The sequence below is a fragment of the Rhinatrema bivittatum genome, chromosome 2, assembly GCF_901001135.1.
Source record: "Rhinatrema bivittatum chromosome 2, aRhiBiv1.1, whole genome shotgun sequence".
Lineage (NCBI taxonomy): Eukaryota > Metazoa > Chordata > Amphibia > Gymnophiona > Rhinatrematidae > Rhinatrema > Rhinatrema bivittatum.
Window position 1 is genome coordinate 789,765,313 of NC_042616.1, and position 22,999 is coordinate 789,788,311.

The 22,999-nt window shown below is 45.3% G+C and overlaps 1 protein-coding gene across 1 annotated transcript in view; it reads right to left on the reverse strand.

Moving 5' to 3' along the window:
* COL22A1 (collagen type XXII alpha 1 chain) overlaps positions 1 to 22,999 on the reverse strand; it is a 791,008-nt gene that overhangs the window by 442,836 nt on the left and 325,173 nt on the right. Inside the window, exons 10-11 of the mRNA XM_029592071.1 lie at positions 18,870 to 18,923; positions 17,749 to 17,787 (exon numbers count right to left, since the gene is read on the reverse strand). Coding sequence (XP_029447931.1) covers positions 17,749 to 17,787; positions 18,870 to 18,923 — 93 coding nt within the window. The remainder of the gene's footprint in view (positions 1 to 17,748; positions 17,788 to 18,869; positions 18,924 to 22,999) is intronic.

Here is a 22,999-nt window from a genome sequence, read left to right on the forward strand (position 1 = left end):
AAACAAAAACCTCGGCAGACAGCCGAGTTATGAAGACCGACGCCGGTAAACTCGAGTTTATCGGGGGCCACGTTCATTACTGGCAGATGGCCGGTTATGAAAACCGTCACCGAGTTTACCGGCGTCGGTCTTCATAACCGGCAGCCGCGGCAGGGTCGCGCCAGCAAGGAGGCGCTAAGGTCCTGCAAGCAACCCTAGCATCTCCTTGTAACCGCAAACCCCTAATTTGGGTACTGCATGGCGCCCCCCTTGCGGGCTCCATGCACACATCAGGAAAAGTCAGTGCCCGCTTTCCATGCTTTTTATTGCATCGGCCCCTAAGTGGTGTTAGGGCTTTACCGCGCGGTTAATGCCTTAACTCAGTGATAAAACACAATATTTCAAATACCAATCATCATCCCCTCCCCCCACCCAAAAAAAAAAAACACAGCACAAAATTGGTATGGTAATGAGCTGATTTGCATGTACAAACCAGACTGCTACAGATTGCTACAAAGGAAGTTCACACTAGCAGAATCCTTGACTTTGATGACATGGACAGAACATGGATTCCTGGGAACGCTCTGGATTTTCCCCAGAGGGAATTTGCATCCATTGCTGGGTCTCCGGTGAAACACTAAAAAGCTCCAGGCCTCTTTGTTTACTGCAACCACTCCCCCTTCAGTAAGCCTGCAGGTAGGGGAGAGGTAGACCTGGAGCACACACACACTGCAGGCAGAATGGGGGAAGAAGCCGACTGAAGAGGGCTGCAATAGGTACAACCATACCTGGGTGCTTTTGATTTCCTGTCACCCTGAGATTGCCTGGAGATCTAAGACCCTCAGTAGGGGCATTTTCTATTCAGATTCCCCAGGGGGTGCACTAGCAACATGCACACATACTTTCTTTCTTACACACTAGCACACTCACATGTTTACTCACACTGTCACACAAACATAAAATGTTCATTCTCATACACTCACTTCTCTGCCTCTTCCACACACACACACACACACATGCATATTCATTCACTTCTCTCCTTCTTCTACACACACATGCACACTCATCCGTATGCACACTCTCTCTCACACACATGCACACTCACTCCTCCTTTTCTACACACACACTCACGTCTCACCCTCTCCCCACACATACATGCACTTACGCACACATGTACACTCACTTTCCCTTTTCCACACACACTCACTTCTCTTCCTCTTCCATACACACATGCACTCACATACACACATATGCACACGCTTTCTCTCTTGTTTCCTCGATCCCCGTTAGCCACAGATGCTTGCTCTTTCCCCAGGCCTATGGGACAAATACTCCACTCAGGCCCATGCCACCAGGTGTGCAAACCGTGCAATTGCAAGGGGTGGCACACCTGGTTGGATGGCGTCAGGAGCAGGGAGATACCCGTGTTTCCACCGGTGGACACCGGCAGCAGAAGAAGTGGAGGCTTGTGGTGCCACCAGTGGACCTGTTCCCACCGACGGTGGAAGAAGTGGAGGCCCGTGATGCCATCGGTGAGATCGGGTCCACCAGTGGTAGAAGAAAACGTCACGTCCAGGTGCTGCTCCTCTTTTCTTCCTGCCTGGCACCAGGAAAAAAGTTGCCAGAGCCACACAGGCATGGAGGAGGAGGAGCGTCGCGGCTGCTGCAGAAGAAGAGCAGCATTTGTGTCAGAGCTGCTGTGTTGCATGGTGGCCCAAGAAGAGAAGGCCCGGCAGCAGGGCTGCTACTGATCCCATCTCGCAGCTGCCTGAGAAGATCAGGGCTGCCGCAACCCGTGAAGTGGAGGCCCAGAGATGAGAGAGAGGCTGAGGCCTTGTAGAATGTGTGTGAGCGAGTGAGTTGAGAGATTGAGTGTGTCTCTGAGAGAGAGTGAGTTGAGAGATTGTGTGTGGGAGTGAGAGCCTGTATAATTGGAGAGACAGCATGCGAGAGCCTCTGAGTGTGTGTGTGTGAGAGAGACAGCATGTAAGAGTGAGAGCATTTGTTTGTGTGAGACAACATGTGAGAGTGATAGAGCCTGTGTGTTTGTGTGAGACAGCATGTGAGAATGAGAGCCTGTGTGAGAGTGAGACAGCATTTGAAAGAGAGAGTATTTTAGAGTGAGAGCCGTGTCTGTGTATGTGTGTGACTGCATGTGAGGGTGAGAGCTTCGCCCTGTGTAACTGGCATTCAAGAACGAGTTCTTGAATGCCGGTATAAAAAAAACCTTAAATAAATAAAATAAATAAAATAACTGAGAGAGCAGAAAAAAAAGAGACCCTTTAAAAGGAATTAGCAAAAGACCAAGAAGGTGTGACCAACCGATTACTAAACTAAGATCAGACAGCAAAGGTAAAAAAAATAAAAATCATTTTTTTATTTTTAGTGATTGGGAGCCTGCCTGGGATGGGTGGAGAATGTGAGTTTGTGTGTGTGTGTGTGTGTGTGTGTGTGTGTGTGTATGTGCGCACATGCATGCATGGAAGTCTTCCTGGGATGGGCAGAGAATGTGTGTGTAAGAATGGGAGCCTGTGTGGGATTTAGGTGGATGTGAATGGGAGCCTGCCTGGGGTGTGTGTGTATATGTGTGAGAGAGAGAAAGAATGGGAGCCTACCGGGGTTGTGTGTGTGTGTGTGTGTATGTGAGAGAGAGAATGGAAGCTGCTTGGGTTTTGTGTGTGTATGTGAGAGAGAGGGAGAATGGGTGCTGCGGGTGGATTCCAACCTGCCAGCAGCTGAAATGAAGATGAGGGCCTGACGTTGCTGGTAGATCCCAACCAAAGATGAGCTGGAGATGCCTGTGGGTTTGTCTGAGAGGGAGCATATGTATGTATGAGCTTGTGTGTGTGTATATATATATATAAGAAAGAGAGCAGAAAGTGTGTGCATCCCTCTCCTACTAATCCAAGACAATCTCCAGGTGACTGGAAATCAAAGTTCCCAGGTATGGAGAGCGTGAATTTTTAAAAAATCCTTTTTAGTTTTATTTTTCAGGTGTTATTTGATGTGTCTGCTGTTTTGAAATAGTTTATAGGTGTTTGAAATATTAAAAAAAAACGTAAGTTTTTAATTATTTGATCTTTTATTCATCAGCTTTTTAAAAAATATTAGTATTGTTTTTGTATTATGATTATGTATTTATTTTATTCCTTGATTTTATTGTTTGATGTTTGAGGAATGGTGATGGTTCTGTTTTTTCACTGTTGCACTGCATACAGAGTCTGGCTTCTTGCGGGTTCCTATTCCGTTTCTGTCTGCGTGTTTGTATTTCTACTTTCTGGTTGCTCTAGTCTGTATTTGGTGAGGGCCTGTTTATGTTCTGCATGTGTGACTTAGGTGAGACATTCTCCTAATAGGAAGTGTATTAGTGTTTCAGGGCTTTCAGAGAGTCAAGGCCACACCCAACACACATCACAATAGGGCCTAATACCATATGGGTTTCAAATGTCTTTTTTGCAGGGATTTTTGGTTGACATCACAGCAGTGCATGTAAATATAATGTAAGGGATATTTTTACATCAGAATACTGTACTTTGATATTTTTCATGTAAAATATAAATGCATAACTCTTATGGGGAGTGGGGCGTTATGCAAGGCTATAAGTTTTGCATGGGGCACCTAACACCCTTGCTCCAGCCATGGGTCCGGGGGGGGGGGGGGGGGGGGGGGGGGGGGGGGGATGGTGTCAGTTTTTAAAGTTTGTATCACTGAAGGGAGCTGGGTGTATTTTTGTTGGGCCCGGGACAGAGAATGAATGAACAGTGGAGGGGGGGGGGGGGAGGCGGGGGCAGCACAGTAAATGTTCGCACAGGGCTGCAGAAAAGCTGGCACTGGCCCTGTGGTCCATTCCTCTTCCTTCTGCAGCGTCGGGGACAAACATGCCGCTGCCTCCTCCTTCTGCAGCGCTGGGCCCGCGCTGCCCTTGTTTCACGTTCCGTGTACAGCCTGACGCTGCTGCTCTTCCTGCATTTGCAGTTCCTTGTTCCCGGCAGGGCAGGGGCGAGGGGAGTGACACTCCCGCTCGCCTCGCTCCTGCTGCGCAGCCACACACGCTTTTCCTTGTCTTCTTGCAGCACGGGTGCTGGCCCTCCTTCCCCATCGGGCACCCGCTGCTCCAGTCACGTTTTCTTCCGGCCTTCTGCAGCAAGGCACCCAGAGTTTTCCGATGCTGGCTCGGAGACCCGGCGTTCTGTTCAGAATTCCACAGGCCCTGGGCCGGATTCGGAGAGTTCCAGGGGTATGGATGCTGCTCAGCCTAGAGCTGCGATTCCAGGAACTGAACTCGCTCAGGTGAGGATGGAGTGAGGGTGCACAAGTCAGGAAGCATTACTTATGGAGGAGTGGGAGTTAAAGAGAGGGCTGGAGCCAGAGAGAGAGAGAGCGGAAGGGGAAGAATGCCCGGATCATCCTTGGAGGGGGAAATGTGGTGGTGGTGGTGGATGGGGGGAGGGGCAAGCAGAGACAGTGTGGATTAGTCAGGGGGGATGGGGAGATAGAAGAGAGAAAGCTGCCACACATTATTTCCCTCCCTTCCCTAGCCCCCTGCTAATTAACAGCAATCTCAGGATGACCACAACTCAAAAGTGCTCAGGCATGTGGATAGACCCTTGCCAAACATAGAATAAATGACCACAAAGTATAAATAGAAATATGCAGACCAAAACTGAACAGAAAACCCCAGGGAGCCAGACTCTGCATGCAGTATAACAGTGGAGAAACAGAAACAGAAATGCATTTCCTCCAGTTCTGTGCAAAATACAGGCATCGAAGATGCTGCACGTTCACACTCCCACAGCTGACATCTTCGAATCATTAAACCAACAGGAGAAGGCTTTTTTGTTTTCTTCCTTTGTTGTGTGGACATTTTGGATCCTTAATACAGCAAACCCCAGCTCCAACGTATGACCTTCCACTTACACCAACGGATGATAAGAACATAAGAACATAAGAAAATGCCATACTGGGTCAGACCAAGGGTCCATCAAGCCCAGCATCCTGTTTCCAACAGTGGCCAATCCAGGCCACAAGAACCTGGCAAGTACCCAAAAACTAAGTCTATTCCATGTAACCATTGCTAATGGCAGAGGCTATTCTCTAAGGGGCGGATTTTCAGAGCCCTACTCGCGTAAATCCGCCCAAAACCGGGCGAATTTACGCGAGCAGGGCCCTGCGCGCCGGGAAGCCTATTTTACATAGGCCTACCGGCGCGCGCAGAGCCCCGGGACTCGCGTAAGTCCCGGGGTTTTCGGAGGGGGCGTGTCGGGGGGCGGGCCCGAACCGCGCGGCGTTTTCGGGGCGTGTCGGGAGCGTTCCGGGGGCGTGGCTACAGCCCGGGGTGGCCCGGGGGCGTGGCCGCGCCCTCCGGACCCGCCCCCAGGTCGCGTCCCGGCGCGCAGGAGGCCCGCTGACACGCGGGGATTTACGCCTCCCAGAGGGAGGCGTAAATCCCCCGACAAAGGTAAGGGGGGGTTTTAGACAGGGCCGGGCGGGTGGGTTAGGTAGGGGAAGGGAGGGGAAGGTGAGGGGAGGGCAAAGGAAAGTTCCCTCCGAGGCCGCTCCGATTTCGGAGCGGCCTTGGAGGGAACGGGGGTAGGCTGCGCGGCTCGGCGCGCGCCGGCTATACGAAATCGATAGCCTTGCGCGCGCCGATCCAGGATTTTAGCGGATATGCGCGGCTCCGCGCGTATCTACTAAAATCCAGCGTACTTTTGTTTGCGCCTGGAGCGCAAACAAAAGTAGGCTATTCGCGCTCGTTTTAAAATCCGCCCCTAAGTGAACTTAATAGCAGGTAATGGACTTCTCCTCCAAGAACTTATCCAATCCTTTTTTAAACACAGCTATACTAACTGCACGAACCACATTCTCTGGCAACAAATTCCAGAGTTTAATTGTGCGTTGAGTAAAAAAGAACTTTCTCCGATTAGTTTTAAATGTGCCCCATGCTAACTTCATGGAGTGCCCCCTAGTCTTTCTACTATCCGAAAGAGTAAATAACCGATTCACATCTACCCGTTCTAGACCTCTCATGATTTTAAACACCTCTATCATATCCCCCCTCAGTCGTCTCTTCTCCAAGCTGAAAAGTCCTAACCTCTTTAGTCTTTCCTCATAGGGGAGTTGTTCCATTCCCTTTATCATTTTGGTAGCCCTTCTCTGTACCTTCTCCATCGCAATTATATCTTTTTTGAGATGCGGCGACCAGAATTGTACACAGTATTCAAGGTGCGGTCTCACCATGGAGCGATACAGAGGCATTATGACATTTTCCGTTTTAGTCATCATTCCTTTTCTAATAATTCCCAACATTCTGTTTGCTTTTTTGACTGCCGCAGCACACTGAACCGACGATTTCAATGTGTTGTCCACTATGACACCTAGATCTCTTTCTTGGGTTGTAGCACCTAATATGGAACCCAACATTGTGTAATTATAGCATGGGTTATTTTTCCCTATATGCATCACCTTGCACTTATCCACATTAAATTTCATCTGCCATTTGGATGCCCAATTTTCCAGTCTCACAAGGTCTTCCTGCAATTTATCACAATCTGCTTGTGATTTAACTACTCTGAACAATTTTGTGTCATCTGCAAATTTGATTATCTCACTCGTCGTATTTCTTTCCAGATCATTCACACACCCCACACACATGACAAATGTATTTAATTCACACGCCCATCGAACACACAGAAATAAACACTCCTCACCCCCGTGTGAGCAAGGGGAAGGGGAGGGAGGGTAAAGAACCTGACTCTGCCACTGCAACGCGTGGCTGGGTACCGCTAGTTAAAGAATAAAGGCGTCAGTTGGAGGTAAATTTTCGCCACGCACCGCTTAGCTCCCAGATTTGCATAAGATGGGGAAAAAAAAAACCCGAACTTTCAAATAAAGCGTTTTCATCACAATTCCTGAATGTATAACGTCAGCAAGATAGACGTATTTGTGGCTTTTTTTTTTTTTTCTGTTGTTATTTTCAGCCGCGGAAATACATCTCTCTCTCTCCTGCTGTTCTCCGGGCTCGTATCTTGTCCTCTGCCTCTCGGGGCTCGGGTCCGAGCCGGGAGTGAGGGGGCTCTCCCACACACATGCCCCAAAGAATGATCACGGGAGCTTGGGGGACCCTAAGCCAATGCTTCCCACCCTCCTCACAATATTTTGCCCTCTCTGTCTCCCCCACCCCTCCCAGGGTCCTCTGTCTCTCACCTCCCTCCTCCGAGTAGGGTGGCTGAATCTCCTCTATCGCTTCTCTATCGCTCCCTCCCCCATGTGCCTGCCCAGGCAGCAGTCTCCCTCTCTCCAAGTCTTTTCTCCAAGCAGAAGAGGGAATGCAGGCAGGGCGCGAGAAGGTGGCACAGGATGCATGCTATTTTGAGGGATCACGGGGTAATTCAAGCAAGTGGAGGTAAAGGTGCCTGTACATGATTCCGTAATGTACTTCCTGAAAAATAGCCCTGGGTATAGGAGTACTAGAAAAAGAGCAGAGTAGGGCAATGAAAATTATAAAGAGCAGGGTCCAGCTACCTTACGAGGAAAGGACAAACAGGTTAGGGCTCTTCAGCTTGAAGAAGAAACGACAAATGAGATGTGATTCAGGTTTACAACATCAAGGTGCTTTACAACAAGTTAATAAGGAATGGTTGTTTTCTCTATCAAACAATATTAGGACTATGGAAGATTCCATGAAACTAGTAGCAGATATAAATTGAAATTTAAAAAGTATTTGTCACAGTCACAACAAAATAAATAAAGCTATGGTATTTGTTGCCAGAGAATGTGGTGAAGACTAGTAGCATAGCTATGTTTAAAAAAGGTCTGGACAAGTTTCTGGATGACTGGTCCTTAAACAATTATTAGCCTGATAGGTTTGGGTGTCTCCACTTCTGGTCTTCTTTGCTTTCTTAAGTATCTCCTGGTTACCTTTGCTCAGGTCGAAAGGAAAGGAAAAACCAGAGTCTTTCCTACTGACTAGGGGATGGCTCCCTTTTTTGGCTTGTGCATCAAGGCAATTGTGTGCCCGAAACCTCCTGTGCTGGACCGATGGGAAGTTTGGTGGGGTAAGGGGAGTCACCATGTTCCCTTACCATGGACTCCAATTTAAGCTCAGAGGAATGGTGGGAATCAGCATGCCCAGCTGTTGCGAGCCCGAATACTGTAAGGCTGGAGCAGTCTCCGGATGATGATGTCAGTGTGATGGTGGGGCTGAGGCGTGGAGGCTTCAGAGCTACCAGAATTGCAGTTCCTAACTATTTGGAACAGCCAGGGCCTCCGTTGTCCCTTGGAGTTTCTATGGAAGCTGCAGTGACTGGATGGGCTGCTTTGGTTTCAGAAAGAGAGATTTCAGAATCATCTCAAGTGCCCCATGTCTTTAGTTTGGAAATGATATGTTTAGCTGTTGAAGAACTGGGGAAGATTGTTTTTGGGCAGCTTTTAAAATATTACCAAGAAATTCCTGACCCAGGAGAGTGGTTTGGCATAATGTAATACCAGACTAGACATCTTTGAACAGAAAGTTGAAGCTATATTTGGAGCATACATGCAAGCGCAGGAATTTGCGTTTAATTCATTTTCCTATGTTTGATAGAATTTCGCCTATAAAAATGTTTAAAAGTATCTTCCTGAGATCTTTAAAATTCCATCGGGATCATTGGCCCCCTTTAACTAGAGCTTTCAATTTGCCACCACCATCTTAACAGTGGTTTTAGAAAGCTCTGTAGAAATACAAGCAACTCCTGAATTTGGTCCTTGAACTGGTTAGGGACTGGACAATGAAATTGTTTTGTTCTGTCCCCAGCAGTGGGTACATGTTTGTATCTGTATATACTGTGTTCAGTGCAATCCTTCCCTTCTGAGGATTCTTGATACTGAAACACGTTTTGTAACCCATGATAAAAATCTGTGAGCCTTTGCCTTTAAGAGGAGCCTTTGCCCTTAAGAGAAGCTCCCCCCCCCCCCCTCCACTTTCTCTCATTATCGGAAGAGCTCGAATGCTCCTCAATCTAACTTGAGTTTTCCTAGGTGCCTTATAGGCTCAAGGGACTGTCCTTCATGTTCCCCCCTGTGTCACATGGTTCTTAGGCTCGCTGCCATTGGACCTTGCCCCCCTTCCCCCAGCTTGTGGAGGCGTTTCCCTTAGCAGCTCTCGGCGAGAGCCAGTCTTGCCCATGCAGGCTTCAGAGCTAGCAGCGCTCTGTAAAGCTCCTGAAATGATCGCGTTTTTACCTTCTTTTTTACTGCCTTCTTCTGAAGACTAAATCAGCCTCATATCCCTCAAGCTCCCTACCTCCACCATAAACTAACTCCTGCAACTCAAGAGACCTTTCTTCTCCCTCCTGCTACTCTGTCTCCAGTTACCAAAGATCTTTGCCTTGGGGCTTACGTTTGAGATGCAACAATTGTTAAGTAGAATCTACCTGTACAATAAATAATTTCAAACTTAAAGAATCTTTATCTTGAGGACTGATTGGAAAGAAAGTTTATCTGCCTGGATAGCAAACTCGGATGTCTGTCTGATCCAAATCATGTCAATTTATAGACATAAAGAGAAACTGTTCCTTAACTGTAAGATCAAACGTTTTCCAGATGTGGCGAAAGTCATGCCAAATTGAAGGAAGCAGTTTCTGTTATTAAGACTAAGAGTGGGTTTTTTTTAAGTATCTATCTAAATATTTAGTTAAATATCAGAACGTTAGGCATATATTTGTTGATCCAGGTCTACTTAACACTATTTGTTAGTGAAAAGGCAGTTCATGAAGGAACCCCGCTGTCTGCCTCCGTAGATGCTCCAGGATCTGAGGGTTAGCTGTATTACTATCCTCCCTTAGTATTAATGGGAGATTTTTGTCAGAGAATTGTTCTTCTTTTTCTCTGCTATTAGTTTACAGTTTTCTAGGTATACTGCTTATTCTATGCCTCCTAATATGGTGGACTTTTGTGTTATTGATATTTTTATTTATTTGTATTTTATTTTTTACTTTTTTTAATAAGTTTTTGTAATTATTTATACTTTTTTAAACAAGATTAAATTCTTAGAATTTATGTTAAAATTAATAAATAATTAGATTAAAAAAAAAAAAGTATGACAACTGTGACTAAGTTTCTGCCAATTTATTCCAATTCATTCACCACTTACCACTTTCTTAAGACCTCTACCATGTTAATTTCTGCTACTTGACACCTTCCTTGTTTGTACCTTGCTGTTACTTTGGAGGAAGGGACACCTATGGCCTCGAAAGCTCACACAAAAAAAATATTTTTAGATAATTCTTGGGTTCGTAAAGTAAAAAATATAGCAACCTGCAAAACCCTAGAATTCTGTGCATTACATTTTTTTATTTCTCTGCTGCTCTCCTCCAATATGGACCCAGGGCAGTGTACAAGGAATGTTAATACGTTAGCATGAAATGTCTAGCTCGACCGGCACTCCCTGCTCCGAAAGACCATCAGTTCCATTTAGGAGGAACGACCTCTGATGCTCACCAGACTTTATATGTGCTCACAATGGAAGTCTGGACAGCTCAGCACTATCACCATCCATGCTTGCATCCCAGTGTGCTTCGGCCAATAGGATACATTTCTCTTACTAATAGACTCCCCAGGATTGGGAGACAAAAACTGGCTCAGATATGTTTCATTGGCATAAATGTTCCAGGATCCTTATATCTGGCATCCATGGGGAAGAGTCCATACTAGGGAGGAATAGCCTAGTGGTTAGAGCAGCAGGCTGAGAACCAGGGAAGTCAGGGTACAAATCCTGCTGAAATGCCTGATGGTCTTGGGCCAGTCACATCGCTGTCCATATGCTGGTTATCTGAGAGCTGTCTGCTCCAGGGAACAGGAGGGGAGGAGGTGATGATGCAGGTGTAGACAGAGCACAGAGCAAAGAAAAGCTACTCTGCTCCCTAACGTTGATTAGCATTCAGTGTAAACCTGCTGGGCAGTAGTTTTAAAAAAGGAAGCCCTGGTTGGTTGCGAGCCGGATAATGGGGCTTTCACCGTACCACCTTTGACAATGAGATGCCTCATACAAACCATATCACCCCATAAAAGAAAAATCAACCTCACACCACTTCACTTCATACCCTGAATTCAGTTTAAGGCTCTGGAATGAAGGCTTTAGAACTAAGGCCAGGGCCACCAAATGACTCCAGGTCATCTGAATAGGCTGAGTCAATGCTGATTGTACCCAATAGAATGCATTTCCTGTTTACATTCCTGCATTTTCTGGGGGGAAAAAAGGAGCTGCCTGTCTATTCGAGCAACTGAGGTAAAATACAGACTCCGCCTTCCCAGAGGTCACAGAATCAGTTGATAGCCTTAATCAGAACTGGTAGGGTAAATGTCCTGCATTTCTCAGCGGGCCCAAAATTCAAATGCTAGCCAGGTAGATACGTTTCACAGCTCATGAAGGAGAGAGGGAGAGGGAGACTATTCATAAGGCCCTCATAGTAGTCAACTATTTATATCTCTATAGGAGGGCCAGCAAATAGATTGAGGTGAGGTGTTGGTGGTGGTTTAGAGTTTAGGGGCCAGTTTTACATGCAGAGTGAGATGTATGAACTGCCCAGGACACCTCGGTGAAGATTTGATGTCATTTGGAGTGAGGAAAGTCTCACAAAGATGATATTTGTATAATGTTTTTTTGCCCTAGCGTGTTGGACTCTATAACAGGGTACCATCAAGCTAGGCCGAGATAACAGAGTAGAAATCTCATCTTTGTGAGACTTTCCTCATTCCAAATGACATCAAATCTTCACCGAGGTGTACTGTGCTGTTCGTACGTCTCACTCTGCATGTAACACTGGTCCCTAAACCCTAAACCACCACCAACACCTCACCTCGAGCTATTAGCTGGCCCTCCTATAGTCATATAAATATTTGAATACTGTAACAGCCTCCCCAGAGGTAGTCTCTCCTCTCTCTCTTTCCCCCAGAAATGGCCAAAATGCAATTTGAAAAGTTTATCACAAATTGCATTTTAGGAATATCACAAAGCTATACACCAGGAAAAATTTGTAGTTAAAACTGCAATATTGCCCCTCATTTCAATTAATCCTGCCCTAATCCCACCCCTTCCAAAAATGTGCATTCACACCATGCAATAGTACTATTATCATGTGCGATAACTCATTTGATGAATGACCCCCCCTTAGCCAGGTAAGTCCAAATGTCAGCACTTATTAGGCTGTTAGCCAGATAAGTGACACCTCCCCATTACGTCCCCGTCCCGCCCACCACTTAGCTGGCTACGTACATAAGTAGTTATCTGGCTAAGTTGTGGCCACTCAGTATTGCTGGATATTCAGCCGCTTCTTATCCGGCTTAAGTGGTTCCGAATATCAGGCCCAGGGCAGTCTGAAGCCTGAATGGCGAAGAGTTGGATGAGCTCTTTAGGACAGTACTGCAAAAGAAAATGTGCTCCATCTAGTCATGGGGTAGAACCCAGTGCAAATTAATGGCGTCTGGGAGGAGGGAGGTGGTGGGCTTTTCCAGATCTATTAAGTCAAAGTATGATCTTAATATTTTTTTTTTTGGAAGGATCAAATAACTCTGCTCCTCCCCACCTCCATGGCACTCGAAAGAGGAGCGCTGTTCTTAAAATACTGCTGTGCCGAAACTATACAAAAGAAGCCCCCGGTACTTCAGGCACCATGGAGGCAACTGCAATCTCCAGTCCCTTTTCGTGGGGATATTATATTTAATAGCCAGCGCTGCTAGGCTGAGAGAAGCAGCGCGTCAAGCTGTCAGCCAAAATGACAAGGCGGACGGGTTATTTCTTTAATGGTGCCGACTTACTGTGTCCCAGTAATTTGCTTTCTATTTCAATGGGGTTTTGACATATTCAAGAGCTCTTCTTTAGTTTTTTTTTTTTTTCTCTTTTCAAGATGCCAAATGTGTTCGGTGATATAAAAAAAACCCCCAAAAAACGAAATCAGTTTTTCTTATTTCATGTGCAGAACTGCACCTCTTCCAGGGGGAATGCTACAGCCCTTTAAACTTTCTTACAGATAACGTTTGCCTGGGACCACTGTGCCTTGTTTAGGCATCTGGGAGTTCACTGCAAACTCCTTTTATTGACCCCTTGAAGACTGCACATCCGGCGCTCCTAAGTATCGTATTTATTGGTAACTCTTGCTGCCTTCTCCGGAAGGATGTGAGGAACTCTTCAAGGTCTTGAAGGAGGCCATCATACACCCCCACTGCCGGGGGCTCCACTCAATACCAGGACTGAGTCCCTTGCTCACCTTTCCAAATCCTAATGTGAAATCTCTGAAAGGGTAGGGGGGGAGGGGCTGTGACCCAAGGCATTGAGATGGTATAATATATCAAGGAGAGACTTGATATATTATAGCAGTTTCAAAGTTACAGTCACAAATAGATCTGGGACTTCCGATCCTTGCCTGGGCCATCATCACTTCCTTTCTTGTACTTCAGGTTATCCTGTACTGATGCTGGCCTGACTCCCCCATGGACCCGTTTGGAACCTTTTCCTCCAAATGCGTGAGTTTTCCCCCTTTAATCGTCTTTCCTTCCTCCTATGGACTCCATTTTTTCTCCTTTTACACGTCTTTCCTTCCTCCTCTGGACTCCTGTAGATTCATGGATTAGAGTACCGCTCTCTCTCTCTCCCCCCACCCCCTTCTCCTTTTCATGCTGCTTGACCCTCCAGAATAGATATCGGACACTCGCCTTGTGCTGCTCCACCACAGATCTTCATTCACACACAGAACTCAGATCAGGGTCTTCACGAGAGACAGACGCAGAGTGAGAGGTTCACTCCTTCACAGCTTCTCCACCCCATGGATGGATCGCTCAGGAATAACTACAGCAGTGAGGAATCAGAGGCATCACCACAGGGATTTTACCATGTCATCCCCCATAAACCCCCTTCTGGTCTCTGGAGATAGGGGAGGGATTGCTTCCTCCCTCCGCAAACTTCAGTCTTCCTCTGACCAGAAAAGATTTGGCCTTAATAAGAACATAAGAAATTGCCATGCTGGGTCAGACCAAGAGTCCATCAAGCCCAGTATCCTGTTTACAACAGAGACCAAACCAGGCCACAAGAACCTGGCAATTATCCAAACACTAAGAAGATCCCATGCTACTGATGCAATTAATAGCAGTGGCTATTCCCTAAGTAAACTTGATTAATAGCCGTTAATGGACTTCTCCTCCAAGAACTTATCCAAACCTTTTTTGAACCCAGCCTCACTAACCACATCCTCTGGCAACAAATTCCAGAGCTTTATTGTGCGTTGAGTGAAAAATAATTTTCTCCGATTAGTCTTAAATGTGCTACTTGCTAACTTCATGGAGTGCCCACTAGTCCTTCTATTATCCGAAAGTGTAAATATAACTGATTCACATCTACTCGTTCAAGACCTCTCATGATCTTAAAGTCCTCTATCATATCCCCCGTCAGCCGTCTCTTCTCCAAGCTGAACAGCCAATACCTCTTCAGCCTTTCCTCATAGGGGAGCTGTTCCATCACTTTTATCATTTTGGTTGCCCTTCTCTGTACCTTCTCCATCGCAAATGGTATATCTTCTTTGAATAACACCATGGGATGCACCATTGCGGCCACTCCTAGAAGGAGTGCACGGATAATCTCAATATGCCTCTGGTGGGAGGAGTATCCAAAGGCTCTTTTACGTATTGATTTATTTTTCAGTGGTTTGTACGGCATCCCTGGCAGGGTGCCAGAAGATAACAAGAAATAATGAAAAGCGCTCTGGGCCATTCAAAGTTAAAAACGAAGCAAAAAACTGACCTGCTACCTATCAAGCATTGCAAGTTGGCAAATGCAGGGACTCCCACAGGCCCTCGCAGAATTCATGTTCATATCCAGTGCTCAAGTTGGTAGTGGTTTCCAGTTGTGTCTGTGAGAATAGCTAGGGGGGAGTTGTGAGCACATTTTAGGGCGAGATGCCGTTGGTGTTGGGAGGGGCAGCACGAGGCCGGGCTGCTCTCCCGCGAGCAGTGAGGGAACTCCCTGAGGAGCAGGAGATTAGGGTTTCCTTGCTTGTGACCCAGATGAAACATCCAGTCTTTTGCATTTTCCAACAACGCTGTGACTGTGACCTTTGGCAGGGCATCACTTCCCAGACAAAGGAGAGGCGATGCATTCCTCAGGGGTTACAGAGATTGCAGGCGCAAAAGGAAGAGTCTGTAATAGCAGCAGACGATCCTGGCTCTATTTCTAAGGGAAGGGAGGCCAAAGGGACACCAGGAACCTTCACTGCTGATTGATGTGTGCATATTTTGTGGGACTGTAAATCTGATTTGACTGTAATTCTGGAAGAAGAGATCTTTGTTAACTTCTACAACTTTACTACGTATTTACTTCAGTACTTTTTTTTTTTGACTGGAAGAACGATCCAGTGTGTGAAGAATATTCTTGATCCCCAAGGATTTGACAGCATTTGCTTTCCCCCTGAAAAGCCCACGGTTGTACTGAGTTTTGTCTGGCCTCAGCAACAAAGGAAGGAGTGCCCCTTTCTTAAAACCGGGGTCTTGTGAAGTTGGAATTTTAACCTGCAACAGAAGAGAGGTAAACGAAGACAAAGACAAAACCCAGCGGAGCCTAACTGGCAAGATTTTTAGCCGAACATTGTCCTTAATCTGGCCAGTCAAAACTGGATAGTCTATTTAACCCAGTTCTGTGCGGCTGAGTGGCCAGGCCAAACGTAGCCATTTTGCATTGAAAAATCTGGCAGGGGGACTCACGCTTACCTCCAGCTGGCTCGGCAACCTGCATTTCCCCCAACGACGCTGGCCTTCAGAGCAATGCTGGATGCCTGGACGAGTAGGTGCTAAGAGTGAATCCTCTTGCCAGCTCGGTTTGGAGTCTGAGAGACGGGGTGGGGGTGGGGTCCCAATCATTTTGAAATTATTTTGTGTGCACAAAATTTAGCCGGACAACAGCAATACTATTTAACTGGCTACATTTATGAGGTTAAAACGTCAGTTTTAACCACATAAATATTTTAAATATCAACCCCCTAGATGCCTTGGATGTCAGGCAGTAGACTAGACTGGAGAAGGGAGAAGGTACGGAAGGCTGAAGTTAAGTCTGTTTAGTGAGGCGGGAGTGGGATGATGTGTGATTGAGAATGCTATAGGATGAGGAGCAGAGTAAAACTGCATAAGAGTAAAACTGCATAAGAGTAAAGGGATAGGTAGGAGTCCGGACTATGGATGCGCTTTTTGGTAAAAATTAAGAATTCTAACATGGCCAGGAAACCAGTACTCTAACACACACCATCAAACACAAAAACCGGAGTCCTCAAAAGATAAGCCAAAATCATAGGAAGCCTGCTATTCAAACATTTCTAAGCCGGATAAGTCAGACTTATCAGGCTAAATGGTGGCTGCTGAAGATCTGACTATGTTCAGCCACTGTCACTTAGCCAGAAAATTAAAATTAATCAATCAATAAATAAAATCCACTTATCTGGTTAAGCAGTCAGCTGGATATCTAGGGGGCGGGCAGTGTCCGAATCAGGATGGCGCTACTTATTTGGCTAACTTAGCCAGATACGTAGTGATGTTCGTACTTATCTGGTTAAGTTAATCAGATAAGTCAGACTTGACTTGGCGCAAGTCTAGCTTAGCCAGCTATAACTTATCCGGCTAGGTAACGCAGAATACAGGGATATAGTTGGATGTGAAAATGGAAGGAGAAGTGCAAGTTTCTAGGATAGTGCAATTCATTTTTGAGAAATTGAGAATGATACTTAAATTGAAACTATTCTTATATTTAACACATTTTAGAACTATTGTACAGTCCTTGGTAATTTCTCATTTGGACTATGGAAATGCGCTACTAATAGGTTTACCTAAATGAATATTGCGACAATCGCAGATTGCTCAAAATGTGGTGGCTAGGAACTCCAGTGAATGAAATGTTATCGCTGGTACACTGGCTCCCTATGGAGGCAGGTTTCAAATTTAAGATTTTGACTATGACACTTAAGTATCGAGAGGTGTGGCCCCAGGGTATTTGCGAGAGAAGGTTCAATGGTGTCAAATCCAAAGAAATTTACGATCTAGTCAAGAGGCTCGTCTTGTGGTGCCTTCTTTTAAAATGATACAAAGGTGCCAGGTACGATCAAGGGCTTTCTCAGTGATCTCTCTGACCCCATGGAATGAGCAACCTTTGGTAATCCACCATGACTCTTCCCACAAGGAGTATATGGATGAGATTTTACACTTGAGAGGCTGGTATTATAACATCTATACTGGGGACAGATGGTTTCTTATTTAATTTTTTTAAATGTCTTTTTCTTTTCATTTTCTTTTTATTACTTTTATGTCTATGTTATTTGATTGTAATTGTGCTTGATGTATGATTTATTCGCATATACACTGCTTTGATCAGTACTTTGACTAGAAAGCGGTATATAAAAAATTTTGAATAAATACAATAAAATGAATATTCAGCAGCCTAGCCGTGCTGCTGAATATCCCATGCAAGTTAACCGGATAAATCTTATCTGGCTAACTTACCTAAAGGGATTGCTTTCTGTATCGGGCCCACAGACTTTAACATGAATGCAGTGGCAGCAGCACTGTGGATTGGAGTACAAAGGTACAGATTTAGATCTCCTTCAATCCTCACATAAGTGACTTGCAAGGAAACAATGAATATATGAGCAAGATTCATTCATTTCTGTCATGGTATGTGCTTAACAAACCCATCTGGAGGCATTGCCCCTTTTTCCATAACAGGGGCCACCACAAAATTAAAAGGGCAATTAATTATCACCTTACCTGTTCACCCTTCTCTCCTGTGCCTGCAATTGCTCTGCTCTGTAGGGAAAACAAAAGAAAAGCTTATCTGTGATTGTATAATAGAGCTTATTCGCATTAATTCATTAAAAAATAAAGAAAATCTGCAAAAAGTTCTTTGTGATTAATTTTGGTAGATCACTAGGGTCCATCCTCAGTTATCCATCTGCCACTATCGGCTGCTTAGTATTCTTTAGAAAAACGAGACCAACGAGGTGCAGGTTAGCCCAGGGTCTGATCGCTTTGGCAAAGGCTGTAGAGCGTTGATTGTTACAGCCACATCTTTGCTTTCAAGTACGTTGCTGTAACTAGGGCACCTGTAGAATTATTTTGGGGGGTTCCTTTTTTAGCTGTTGTGTAAGTTTTGCTTCTTGATGAACCATGTTGGCCAAAAAAAAAAAAGCGACTATAGTAGAGTGCAGGTTGATACATCACAGCCCCAAAGCACCATTCACTGATGAGGAAATGTGCATTAGCTGAGTAGAAGCAGCCGCCTTCTGGTACGGTGAAAGAAGCTCTACTGTTTATTGCCAAAAGGAGATCCTCCTCCCTAATTAGCAGTAGAAGTCCTATTCTCAGCTAAAGCCCTCATCTCTTCTCATGGACAGATGCCAATTTATTTATTTCATTCTTTATTTTATTTTATTTGTTTAGCTAGTAACCGTTTTATTTTTAAATTTTGTTTTTGTGTTCTCCTGTAAGCCACCTTGAGCCTCTGGCATTGGTGGCATATAAATAGCAATAAATAACTAAGTAAAAACAAATAAAATGGAATAAATAAATAAGTAAATAAATAAAACCAAAATAAATGGCATCAGTGGCAAGTCTCATTAAAATCTAAAATAAAATAAATTTGACCAAATTAACGAATCAGGCAAAAGTCAGCTTAAAGAGGTACATTTTCAATAGCCCTTTAAAGATTAGGGTAATCTTCTTCCTTCTTTTAACAAATGCTTGACACAAGCACTTCAACAACTTCCCATTTATTTACACACTCATACCCACGATGTCCCCTTAGGGCTTGCTCTACAGAGAAAGCAGTGGATTCTGAACTAGAGAGAAAAACAAACATCCCACACTGTGTTGGGTTGTTCCTTCCTTACCTGTTCACCTTTTTCACCTTTTGGGCCAATGGGACCTGGGCTGCCGGTTTCCCCCTTTAAGAAAAGATAAACAATTAGCACAAGGCCATGGGAATGTGTAAGAGGCAGTAGTGGATTGTGTGTGTGTGTGTGTGTGTGTGTGTGTGTGTGTGCTTGGAGGGGAGGTTGTTGGCATTTCTTGGTAGGGTTGCCAACTGGCTCCAGATTTTCAGGACAGGTTAATCCAGTCCTGGTTTTACTCCCTTGCATGCAGGTACTTATAAGTCTTGATTTTCTTAGGGAATACAAAGGGGAAATCAGAATAAGTCCCAACATGCAATGGGGCAAAACCAGGACTGGATCAACCTGTCCTGAAAATCTGGAGCCAGCTGGCAACTCTATATCTTGGGGTTAGCTTCCCCTTTAAAAATCCAGTGGGTGAAGGCTCGAGATCATTGAAATGCTCTCAGAAAGCGTTAACTACACTTCCTGAGGTGCAGTTAAAATTCCCTTGCTTATTGAAAATTACAATTTTTATTGCAAGCCATGTTAAGGCTTTCTAATATTAATGCGCTGCTTTGCATGTATTTGAATGCAACACAGCATATTAATATTTTCCTTGCATTAGATGGACAGTTTTTACGTTATTGGTAACGCTCACAATAATGTGCTTTCAATGCACGTTCAACGCCATATTCAGCATTTAATGCATTCGCATTGTAAATAAGCCTTCAGAAAGCCATCAGAGCAGCTGGGTGGAGAAGGTACCTTTCTGGGGTGGAAGGCGAAGTAGAGACTTTTAAGTACGCTAAGCTCGCTTCTTCAATGCCTAAGGAGGGGACTTTGGAAATCCCAAAGATTTTCATTCTTGGATATTTGCTGATCTAGTGGGGACGGGCATCATCTCTGCCCAGCTAGGCTGAAGATTTTCTTCTTATTAATTGTATTTCTGGCAAGCTAATTTACTATTCCTCTTCTTCTTTCTTGAATGCGTTTTACAACGAACCACTGTCACTGTGTCTGTGCCTGTTAACGGTAGAAATGAGCTGTTTTTGCTTGTTCAAGACCAATTAAATTGAGTAAGTTCTCCAAAATGCTGCAGGATGGATTTGCAAAAAACCACAGCCCGCAAAGCTGCCTAGTGCCCTGGCTCCAGGAGGGAGGTGTTAGGCCGGTCCTGGGTTTCTGATGCATTGTGGGGACCCACAGCACGGACTTCAAGGGGCAGAGTCGGGGACTACAAAACGCCACACTGCGCTGGGATGTAAGTCCTCCTCCTACAACTTGGCAGCTCTGCAGATGAACCGGGAGGCTTGTGACACTCTTGAGTTGTAGAAAACAACATTTTGGATTGACTGATCTCCGTCTCAGCATTTCATTGCACAACAGGGCTGCCGCCTGATACTACTGCTGTTAAGCGTACATTGGATACCGAAAGGCCCATAACTGAACATCTGAGGTTTACTGTCCTAGGCTAGACCTTGCCTTTACGATTTCATAAGCAGTTGTTCTCATGAGCTGACCTAGTGGAATAATAGAAACCCCCCACCATCACCATCGCCCACACAATAATCGCCTTGAAATGCCGTCTCCCCTCCCATTGTCTCCTTACGTTTTACACGAAAAAGAAAGGGGGCCTTTTTAATTTTTAAAGATTCCCTTGCCAGCTCCTGTTCCCACTGACTGCTTTCTCTTACAGTCTACTGGCAGGTGACTAAACAAGGGAAACAGGCTCACAACGGAGAGATTAATCAAAACTAATTCTGAACGCCCACAATGAGCCGTCCTGTCACCGTCAAGGTCATGCATGCCCTGCCAGTGTTTTACCTCTGAACGTGAATGATCTGATTATGGAGAGTATGGCAATGCCCCTGTTTCAGCTAGCGTCACACAGAACCCTCCTGCCAGACAGCGGTGCAACTTACTGCCAACCTGGGTCATTCCCCACGTTAGGTGTGAATGCTGGGCCTCCCCTTCTCCAGAAAGGGATCCTGATATCCAAACTGTGGTAGGATACGCACGAGGAAACAAAGCACTGTGGAGGTCCAAGTCGTTTGTCAATTCTACCCAAGACCACACTTCTAAATAAACTCTTTGACTTCCTTAAAAACTTCCCCCTCCCCTGCCATCGTCATCGCCCCATATTACAGTCAAATCACATTTTCACTCTGAAAATAATAAAACTAGGCCTTGAGACTCCTGTCAGGTATAGTTGACGCCTTCATCTGTAGTAGGGGTGGTGGGCCTACATGGCAGCAGACGAGAGTTTGGTTAACACTCTGTAAATCTAAGGACAGTCATGCACTTTGAACAGGTTACCTAAGGAGGCGGTGGAGTGGGCACCTAATTGGTGTGGTATAGGTACAGTAGATCCTCTCTGGAGTCAGGGGGAAGGACTCAATGACCTCTTTAATCCCTACTAGCCCTGCCTTGATAATATCAGTAATACCTTCTGCACGCTGTAGCTTTCATTTCCACAAATCGAATTATAGCATCATCACTTTTGGAGTCTTAGGGCTTGCTGGCACAATTCCCATTTAAAATGAAATTAAAACTGAAAACAAAGATCCCTAGTTATAAGAAACTACATTTTCAACCAGCGTTCAATGAAACCAGCGACTGAAAAGGCTAGAGGTAACTTCTTATGATGGTTAAGGAAGTGGGAGACTGAGAGGCATCTCCTCCCAGAATTAAACGAACAGCAACAACAATAAAAAAAACCAAAAAACCCGAAACACACATACATGCAAAACAGGTATTTGATCAGCTTTTGGAAAGCCAGAGGTGATTTGGTGGTGATCTGCCAAATCCCGTCGCCGCTGAGGAGACTTTCGATTTGGCAAATCCTTATGTCCTTTGTAGGAACGCACAGAGATATTTTTAAGGTCAGTGCTGCTTTTATTCATTTCCACCAGACACACAGAGGTAGATGTTCAGAAAACCTGTAGACAGATAACTCACACGTTATCTGTCTAAATGGCTAATGCAGCACATTCAACCACTTATCCGGCTTAATTATATCCAGATAACCACTTATCCGGCTACAGTTTAGCGAGATTAGAAAAAAAAAGGATGATTTCAGGGGTGTTCCAGGAAGGGGCTGAGATGTCCGGATAATCTAGCAGGTGTAAAGTGTGGCCGGAAAGCTTGCTATTTAACCAGGTATATTGAAACGATATCCGGCTAAGTAGTGCTGCCATAAGCAATCCAAAAAGAAAGCAAATAATATAGGGGTAAATGGTCTGATTCCCCCCCCCCCCCAACAAACATTATACAGAGGGCCCTGTCGGGCCATGCAAACGTCACCTCCAACAGACAGGTGGGTGGGAGGGAAGGCAGGGGACCAGCTGACGCCTTGGGTCCTGGGTAAAATCCCAGGGATTTCTACACAATTACACTTGGTTTGGAGGTGACGTTTGCCCGGGCAGACAGGGAGGAAGGAGATTGGCCCCCTTACCCTATTTGAGAGCGGTACTGAGCCAGACGAGGCTGCATAACAAAAAGCCTACCCAGCTATATTCAAATACAGCCATTTAGGCTTTTGTTCTCTGGCTACTCGTAGCCAGATAATCAGCGAGAAATTTGGCGTGGCAAAAAACAAGATGCTTCTCGGCGTAACGGGTCGCAGGGCTACCAGGGCTCCCAGCCCACTCCATGTCCACCTGACCGGCTGATCCAGCCCTGGCTCTGACCCCTTGCACGAAAGGATCTTTCATTCTGGTTTTCATAGGGGAATCAATGGGAAAATTAGAACCACAAATCCGTGAATGCAACAGAAGAAGTGAAAAGCCTAACGCCAATTGAGAATAACCCGAGGAATCCGCCTAAAAAACAAAAAAACCCAATTTTTATGCTATACCGTGAATCAGTCAGAAAGGAGGTCTGGCAAAAATGATACCATTGCAGGCTCCCTCTCAAGCTCGTTGTCCTTGTTTTATATCAGAGGGCATTCACATACGTGGTCCGCTACATTTGGAACACAACTTTCTATTGTTATGCTGGTACTCTATAATCATAACCCTCTTTACATGTTTTCTTTTTTTTTGCAGAGTAAAATAACACGTGTTGAGTCACGGACGAACTGCCACTTCTTTTATCAATCTTGTTCCAGCTGAAAAAAAGTCTAAGAAGTCACGCGCTGCTTGTGGTGT